Source organism: Carcharhinus amblyrhynchos, chromosome 4, assembly GCF_965287045.1.
Source record: "Carcharhinus amblyrhynchos chromosome 4, sCarAmb.v2.hapA, whole genome shotgun sequence".
Taxonomy (NCBI): domain Eukaryota; kingdom Metazoa; phylum Chordata; class Chondrichthyes; order Carcharhiniformes; family Carcharhinidae; genus Carcharhinus; species Carcharhinus amblyrhynchos.
In genome coordinates, this window is record NC_137327.1 from 124,744,596 (window position 1) to 124,754,497 (window position 9,902).

A 9,902-nucleotide genomic window follows, 5' to 3' on the forward strand; every position below is an offset into this window, starting at 1 on the left:
ATAAAAGCAAAATACTGCAGATGCTGGAATCTGAAACAAAAACAGAAAATGCTGGAAAATCCCAGCAGGTCTTTCAGCAACTGTGGAGAGAGTGTAGAGCCAACATTTCGAGCACATCAGAGCAGCTCTGATGAAGAGTCATCCAGAATCAAAACACTGGTTCTATTCTCTCTCCACAGATGCTAAGATTTTCCAGCATTTTCTGTAAAATCAAAATCAAAACTGAATAAGGTCACCCATGTGTAAACAGTAAGAACCTATGAGAGGAAGTGACTACCATAGGAATGGAGAGGAACAGGAGTTTAAGGAGTCCATGGTTTCGAGGCTCTGGAATGACATGAGAAGGAAGAGGTGCAATTTAGGGTGGGGGGGAGTGGGGTCTGGTGTTGTAGTGGTTATGTCACTGGGCTAGTCTAGAAACCTAGCTAATGATCTGGGGGACATAATAAGTCTGGAATATAAAGCTCGTGTCAGTGTTACCCATCTCAGTGATGGAGCCATTAAAACTAATGTAACTTAACAGTCCAAAGATGTGCGGATTAGGTTGATTGGCCATGCTAAAATTGCCCCTTAGAGTCCTGAGATGCGTAGGTTAGAGGGATTAGCGGGTAGATGTGTAGGGATATGGGGGTAGGGCCTGGGTGGGATGGTGGTCGGTGCAGACCCAATGGACTGAAAGGCCTCTTTCTGCACTGTAAGGTCTATGATATCTATGATTAACATACGAACATAACTGAAGAACTAGAAGCACAAGTAGGCAAATTAGTCCCTCTAGCCTCTTGTGGCCTCAACTCCACTTTCCTGCCCTTTCACCACAGCCCTTCTGTTGGGTCCATTCAGCCATTTGAAGAGACGAGGGGACAGCATTAGGTACGAGTTTTTAAATGGGTTTCTTCTATCGAATAAAACTTTAAAAAAAATTGACAGGAGCAGTAAAATGTGAATTTGGAGACTGGCTTCTTAGCCAGGCCCTGTATTTTACTTATACACACTGAACTCACTGAATTGAAATCCAAACGATATTCCAATCCTTATGTTGTGCTTGGAAGTGTCCTTCACGTGCTGTCTCCATCTAGAAAAACAATCCTCGGAGCTGCTGTTATGGGACTTCTTTGCCAGCGGTGTGTATCCTTCAGGAATGCAGTTAATTTCTAGCTAACCTTTCGCTTCTGATTCTACATGTAGTCAAGTTAGCAGTCAATATTTCAGCTTAGCAGAGTTAATTAACCCCTACAGTCTATCATTCAACTGCAGTTGTGCATAGGCAGAAATATCTTAAAATGAAGTCCGCACAGATGAAGGAAACAGGGCTATGCACACACTGGATCTCTCACCTTACTAATTGAAAATCTGATTTTGTAGTAAAAACCCATCTGATTCACTGATGCCCTTCTGGGAAGGAAATCTGTCATCCTTACCTGGTCTGGCCTAAAGTGACTCCAGACTTGCAATGTGGTTGATTCTCAACTGTCTTCTGAAATGGCCTAGTCAACCACTCAGATTAAAAGCAATTAGGGATGGGCAATAAAAGCTGGCCCAGACAGCAATGCCGGCACCTGAGAATTTTTAAAAAATGAACCTTGGTCCCAAAACAGTAATAGTGGAGAAAGAGATTAAACATAGAAACTAGAAGCAGGAGTAGGCCATTTGGCCCTTCGAGATTGCTTCAGCATTCATTTTGATCATGGTTGATCATCAAATTCGCTATCCTGATCTCCCTTCCTCCCACACCCCTTGATCCTTTTAGCCCTAGAGCGATGTCTAATCTCTTCTTGAAACCAGACAATGTTTTGGCCTCAACTACATTCTGTGGTAGTGAATTCCGCTCAATCACCATCCTCTGGGAGGAGAAATTTCTCCTCACTTCAGTTTTAAAAGGTTTACCCCTTATCCTTGATCTGTGACCCTTAGTTCTGGACTCCCCCACCACTAGGGGCATTCTTTCTGAATCTACCCTGTGTAACCGTTAAGAGTTTTATAAGTTTCTGAGATCCCCTCTCATTCTTCTAAATTCCAGTGAATATAATCCTAACCAATTCAGTCTCTCCTCATATGACAGATCTATCATCCCAGGAATCAGCCTGGTAAACCTTCGCTGTACTCCCTCTATAATAAGCACAGCTTTCCTCAGATAAGGACACAAAAACGGCACACAATACTGGACTTGTACTCCAGGTGTGACCTCACCAACGCCCGATATGCCATCAAGCACAAAGAAGGGAGGATTCAGAAGAATAGTAATGAGGACAACATGGATGGCATGGTGGCACAGTGCTTAGCACTGCTGGCTCAATGCCAGGGATCCAGGTTCGATTCCCAGCTTGGGTTACTGTCTGTGTGGAGTTTGCACATTCTTCCCGTATCTGCATGGGTTTCCTCCCACAGTCCAAAGATGTGCAGGTTAGTTGGATTGGCCATGCTAAATTGCTCCTTAGAGTTAGGAGGGTGGTCTACCTAGGGTAAAATGCATGGGGATAGGGCCTGGGTGGGATTGTGGCTGCTGAAGACTTGATGGCCCCCCTTTGCACTGTAGAATTTCACGATTCTATGAACATAGAGGCAGCTGCATTGGACAAACGTTTCCCATAACACAGTGTGCCAAGTTATTCCTAGCGGTGGATGAGCTTGGGACATTATGAAAAGAGAAAGGATTGTATCTATTTAGCACTTTCCACATTCTCTGGATGTCCCAAAAAACTTTATTGATCTCAGTGCTGCAGATAAAATCTCTTTAGGTAACAAAAAGAAGTGGCAGCATCTGCAGAGAAATAAAGAGATAATGAGTTGGGACTTTCCCTTCAAAAAGGGATCTTTCAAAAGCCTTAGTTGTTGGCACCTGCCCCATGTCCGCCAGTCTGACATCAGATGATCCGCCCCTTCACTTCTTTCTTTCAAGTGTTAAAAGGCCAGCAGGACAACTAGCGACCTACATTCCACTGTTCCAGCCCGAACTGACGCATTAATAATGATGGGAAAATTCCATCCAACGTTTCAGGTTGGCAATCTTTTATCAGAATTGGAGGACGTTATAGAGATCCAGAGGCTGCCTGACCTGCTTTATGCTTTCCAACATGCTTTATTTTCATTTCACATTTCCAGCATACTGCTTTCATTGCTCTGCATGATGTTGTTTAAAAAATAGACACTGGGGATAACTCTCCTGTTTGTCTGTGTAGTAGCGTTGCGGGATCTTTTATGTTAACCTGAGAAGAGAGATGGGACTTCGGCTTGTCGTCCATTTCAAAATGTGACACCTCTAATGGAACAGCTAGCTCCTGCTTAAAGACTGAAAAGTGTCAGCCTGGATTCAGAGATTAAAGCTGTCGGGAGAGAAAGCAATATCTGACATTAGCCAGCATCAAGGGCAGCAAGAACTGCTCTAACTCCTGGGAGAGAGAGAGCTGTGCAAGCATTGGATTCCTGAAACAGAGCGGCTCTTCTGTCACCATGGATTATAGATAAAGACCCAATACCACCTTGTGCTAACCTGTCAGCCATGCCCCTGGCTCCCGCACAGCCCCCCTCCTGGCTCCCCCCCACCCCTCCTCCCCCCCAAAGCAGCCTTGCCCCGGCCCCCTTTCCCAACAACCTCGCCCCTGCCCCCCGCCCTCCCCCAAGCCAAGTTCAAGGGCAGAAGGGAAGACAGCTGCAAGAGGAAATCATCAGTGGTTCTAATTCAGTGTAAGTTCCAGATACTTCCACTTGCTAACAGGGTCTGTCCCCTGTGTCAAACTGTTAAAGAGGCTCAGTACATTGAAGGCTGTTTGTGGTCTGCAAGTCTCCATGGATTCACTCTGTCCTTTTCTATATGTGCCTGCTGAGGTTTTTGTTTTGCTGATGTCTGGCTTTTAAGAGTATCTGTCTGTACAGGTTTCAGTGCATAGGTTTTGGACATAAATGCAAGAAATATATCATGACATCCAACTTTTTTCTTCGAAAAATTTAGAAAAAGTGATAAATATTAACACTCACCTTTGAGTATTTTTCGAAAGGTTTCTTTGTCTAAATCTTTCAGCTGTTTTACCATCAAGTCAACATCCATTGGTGTTCTGATTCCAAGGTAACAACTTCTGTGCGACATGCTAAAGCAAATAAGGCAACCGATTTAGAACACTTTCCACGAATAAACAAGTAAGAATAGAATAGAGACGGGAGGCCTTTCAGCCCTTCCAGTCGAATCATGCCATGGTATAGAAGGCTGATTTGTATCTCAATTCCATCTACCTACCTTGGCTCTATAGGTCTTATATCCTTACTGAACTAAAATTCACCAATCGGAGTTTAGAATTTTCCATTGAAAGCCATTCCCGCCACCCATTTTTGGAGGAACAAGCGCACATTTTCACTACCCCTCGAGCAGGATTTTCCAGCCCTTCCTGTCAGTGGGATTGTCCCCTCCCGCTGAAGGCGAGTTCACCCAGTGGTGGGGCAGGTGAGCCATACAAAATGCCACAGACTTCAGCAGGACTGGAAGTTCCCAAAAGCACCAATGGCGAGTCATTGCCGCTGGAAAACACACCATCGAGAATTTGGGGGGTGGGGGGGGGGGGGGGGGGGGGGGTGCACTCCCATTCCACCAGTCTGTCTAATGCCTTTCTCAAGTTATACATCTCCTCCTCATAGTTCAAAATTATTCTAAGATTTGCATAATCTCCAAATTTGGAAACTGTGCCTTGTACACCACCAATGTCCCCCTACACTGACACTATAGTTAAGAAAGGCCACCAAACACCTCTACTTTCTCAAAACACTAAGAAAATTTAGCATTTCCATTACGATTCTCACCATCTGAAAGCATTCTTTCTGGTTGTATCACAGCTTGGGATGGCTCCTGTTCTGCCCAAGACTGCAAGGAACTACAAACGATCGTGAACATAGTTTAATCCATTATGCAAACCAATCTGCCATCCATTGACTCTGTCTACACTTCCCGCTGCCTCGGCAAAGCAGCCAGCATAATTAAGGACACCACACACCCCGGGCATGCTCTCTTCCACCCTCTTCCCTCAGGGAAAAGAAACACAAAATTCTGAAATCGCATACCAACCAATACAAGAACAGCTTCTTCCCTGCTGCCAGACTTTTGAATGGACCTTGCATTAAGTTGATCTTTCTCTACACCCTAGCTACGACTGTAACATTACATTCTGCACTCTCTCCTTCCCTATGAATAGTATGCTTTATCTGTATAGCACTCAAGAAACAATATTTTTCACTTATACTAATACATGTGACAACAATAAAGCAAATCAAAAGCGTCTACATCATACCAGGAAGATCAGGGGCCCTGCCACCAACCGCTGAGGAACTCCACTCCAAACCTTCCTGCAGTTCTAAAGCAAGAGTTAATCACTTCTCCGTTTCCTGCAACTCAGCCAATTTCATATCCACATCACTCCTATTCCTTTTACTTCATGAGCTCAAGCTTTGCTCACCAGTATGTTGCGCTGCACTTTATCAAATGCTTTCTGGAAGTCAATGCACACCAGATCCACAGCAATGTGGTTAACATTTAACTGTCTTCTAAAGTAGCTTAGGAAAATCACTCAGCTCTGTTCAGGAAAACAGCTTATCACCACCTTCAAGAGCAATTAGGGGTGGATAGCAAATACAGATCTTGTCAACTTCACTCACATAAAACAACAGTGTAACAGCTCTAAATTCCATCAACAACTCAACCCCGCTGATAAATCATCAAAAGCACGGTGAACTGAGTCTGCCATTACCAGTCCTAACCTTTTATGGCAAAGAAACTCCATTGACGTTACACCTCCAAAAGAATGATCATTCTGAGTTGATTATTGGAGGTCTGACTATTTCGGACCTCACCTGACAGTGTCTCAGAATTCCTCATGAGCAGAATGAAGGAGGCAGCACGGTGGCACAGTGGTCAACACTTCTGCCTCTCAGCACCAGGGACCCAGGTTCAATACCCTGCTTGGATCGTTGGTCATGTGGAGTTTGTACACTCTCCTTGTGTCTGTGTGGGTTTCCTCTGGGTGCTCCGGTTTCCTCCCACAGTCCAAAGATGTGCAGGTTAGGTGGATTGACCATGCTAAATTACCCCTTAGTGTCAGAAGGACTAGCTAGGGTAAAGCATGGGTTATGGGAATAGGGCTTAGGTGGGATTGTAGTCAGTGCAGGTTCGATGGGCTGAATGGCCTTCTTCTGCACTGTATGTTTCTATGATTGACAGAACTGAGAATAACACAAATAAGTGCCTCATCACAGTCTCTCTACCACAGCGTGCATACAAGCTACACAACAACGGGCCCAACATTGAGTTTCAACAACAACCCCTTGGTTCTCTGCAACATTATCAGGGTGGACAAAGAACACCAGACTCTGGGCAATCTCTCTAAACAACTTCAATAGGTTAAGATGGTGATTAGATGGCACTCCAACTTTGGGTAAGTCAGGCAACAGTGTCACCTGATGAAAGATCACAACCAAACATTGCTATTATCAGGTCATCACAAATGCCTCAGGACACCCCAAAGAACTTTACAGCCAATGAATTGAAAGAGACAGCACTGAACCAAATTAGAGTTCCAGGCTTGCCACACGAACACCACCGGTTATGGCAAGGTCTACACGACATAACAGGCTACAAAGTGAAGGTGTGTAGAATTGCCAGCAACAATGCACATCTCCCCAACGAGCTCAATGCATTCTATATATGCTTTGAGCAAAAACTCGGTTAGAGGAGGTTCCCCGCCTCAGAATCCTCGGTCAAACCAGAATCCGAGGTTATCATTGCAGTTGCAGGTCAACGTTTTTGAAATTTAACCCGTGGAAAGCAGCTGGCCCAGATCAGGTACCCGGTCAAGCACTCAGACCCTGCACGGACCAGCTGGGCAGGGTATTCGCAGCCATCTTTAACTTCTCCTTATTCCAATCTGAGGTCCCTACCTGCTTCAAAAAGACCATCATCATCCCTGTAACAAAGAAAAGCCAGGCAGCATGCCTTAATGACTATCATCCGGTGACTGACACCCATCATTATGAAGTGCTTCGATAGGTTAGCCATGGCTTGCATCAACTCTGGTCTCCCAGACTGCCTGGATCCGCTACAGGTTGCCTATTGACGCAACAGGCCCATAACAAACACCAGCTCCCTAACATACATTCAACTCTGGAACACCTAAATAACAAAGAAACCTACATCAGGCTCCTATTTATTGTCTACAGCTCAGTATTCAACAACATTATCCCAACAAAACTAATCTCTAAACTTCATAGCCTAAGCTTTGACTTCTCCCTCTGCAAATGGATCCTAGACTTCCTAAACCGCAGAAGGCAATCAGTAAGGAAAGGCAACAACATCTCTACAAAACTGTATTCTCAGCCCCTTACTATACTCCTTAGACATCTATGACCCTGTGGCTAAATTTTACTCCAACTCCATTTTTAAGTTTGCTCATGACGCCACTGGAGTAGGACAGATCTCAAACAATGACCAGGCAGAGTACAGGAAAGAGATAGAGAATCTGGTGAACAGGAGCAACGACAACAATCTCTCCCTCAATGTCAGTAAAACAAAGGAGATTGTCATTGACTTCAGGAAGTGTGGGGGGGGAGGGGGGGGGGCGGGCACATGCCCCTGTCTACACCAATGGGGATGAAGTGGAAATGTTTGACAGCTTAGAATTTCTAGGTTTCTAGATGATCAACAATCTGTCCTGTCTCTCATGCTGACACTACAATTAAGAAAGCACACCAACACCACTACTTTCTCAGGAGGTTTAAGGAAATTCGGCACGTCCACAAGGACTCCCTCCAAATTTTACAGGTGCGCCATGGAAACCATCCTTTTTTGGACGTATCACAGTTTGGTATGGCTCCTGCTCTGCCCAAGACCACAATAAATGACAAAGGGTTATGAACGTAGCCCAGTCCATCACAAACCAGCCTCTCATCCATTGACTCTGTCCATACTTCCTCTTGCCTTGGAAAAGCAACCAGCATAATCAAGCACCCCACGCACCCTGGACATTCTCTCTTCCCCTGGTAAAAAGAGACAGAAGTCTGAGATCACAAATCAACTAACTCAAGAACAGCTTCTTCCCTGCTGCCATCAGAATTTTAAATGGACCGACCATGTAATCTGATCTTTCACTTACACCCTATGACTGTAACACTATATTCTGCACCCTCTCCTTTCCTTCTCCTCAATGTACTCCATGATGGTATGTCTGTGTAGCTCGCAAGAAGCAATACTTTTCATTGACTCCCAATACAAGTAACAATAATAATAAAGCAAATCACAACCGTTCTGAAATATCATTAAAATTTTAAAATAAGCAACACAGTAGACTATTAGAACATTGCAAGTTGTCACAAACTGCATTGCAATGAAGACTAGATAAATTTTATCCCTCAATCAACATCAAAAAATATTGAGCAGCACAGCAGGGCACAACCTGCCTGATCTTCAAAATAGTGCCCAAGGACTCACCTCTGGCAGTGCAACCCTCCCTCAGTACTGGATTTCCAATCTTAATTTTTCTACTCATGCTCGAGAGTGGGAATTAAAGCAACTGAATCAATGGGAAGAGTGTTACAGGCGGCACAGTGGTTCGCACTGCTGCCTCAGTGCCAGAGACCTGGGTTCAATTTCAGCCTTGGGCAACTATCTGTTTGGAGTTTGCACGTTCTCCCCCGTGTCTGCACGTTTCCTCCAGGTGCTCCAGTTTCCCCCCACAGTCCAAAGATATGCAAATTGAGTGGGTTGGTTATGCTAAATTACCCTTAGTGTTAGGGGGATTAGCAGGGTAAATACATGGAGCTATGGGGATAGGGCCTGGGTGGGTTTACAGTCAAAAAACAAAGTACAGCACAGGAACAGGTTTTCGGCCCTCCAACCCAGTGCCGAATATGATGCCCTAACTGAATTACAAAGAAAAACCTCTGCCCTTCTTCAGACCGCATCCCTGTATTCCCTCCCTATTCATGTACCCATCCAGATGCCTCTTAAATGTTGCTAATGTGCTTGCTTCCACCACCTCCACTGGCAGCACATTTCAGGCACCCACCACATTCTGTAATGATAAAACCTCCCCTGCACATCTCTCTTAAACTTTCCCTCTTTCACCTTGAACCTGTGTCCCCTTGTAATTGACACTTCTACCTTGGGGAAAAAGTCTCTGGCTATCCACCCCGCCTATGCCTCTCATAATTTTGTAGATCATGATTAGGCCTCCCTTCAGTCTCCATCTCGCTAGTGAAAACAATCCTAGTTTACTCAATAAAAGTAAAACACTGTGATTGCTGGAATCTGAAACAAAAACAGAAAATGCTGGAAAATCTCAGCAGGTCTGACAGCATCTGCAGGGAGAGAATGGAGCCAATGTTTTGAGTCTGGATGACCTTTTGTCAGAGCTTGAAAGCTCACCCTGGCTCAATACATTGGTTCTATTCTCTCCCCACAGATGCTGTCAGACCTACTGAGATTTTCCAGCATTTTCTGTTTTTGTCTGAGTTTACTCAATCTTTCCCATAACCAACACCCTCAAGACCAGGCACCATCCCGCTGAACCTTCTTTCCACTGTCTCCAAAGCGTCCAAATCCTTCCGGTAAGTGTGATTGTTGCAGGCTCAATGGGCTGAATGGCCTCTTTTTGCACTGTGGGGATTCTACTCTATGACACAATATGAGCCCCAGGTTCAGACTGCTCTTGCTAAAAGACCAGAACCACTATTCTCAATGTTAATCATGCAGCATGCACACACAGGCCATTCCTCTGGGTACAGTGATCCCAGGGGAATGATCTGTGAAAGAAACGAAATCAAACTCAGCCCCAACCCACAAAATTGAACTTACTCAGCTCGCCCTCACTGCCCACTAACTTCACATCCGCCCCGCTCGCTACCTCACATCCGCTCTCCAGCCCCTCCCTCAT

At 45.0% G+C, this 9,902-nt stretch overlaps 1 protein-coding gene across 1 annotated transcript in view; it reads right to left on the minus strand.

The window, feature by feature from the left end:
- commd5 (COMM domain containing 5) overlaps positions 1-9,888 on the minus strand; it is a 37,791-nt gene extending 27,903 nt beyond the window's left edge. Inside the window, exons 1-2 of the mRNA XM_080187818.1 lie at positions 9,824-9,888; positions 3,973-4,082 (exon numbers count right to left, since the gene is read on the minus strand). Of these exons, the coding sequence (XP_080043944.1) occupies positions 3,973-4,081 (109 nt within the window). The 5' untranslated portion in view covers position 4,082; positions 9,824-9,888. The remainder of the gene's footprint in view (positions 1-3,972; positions 4,083-9,823) is intronic.
- Positions 9,889-9,902: the final 14 nt, after the last annotated feature.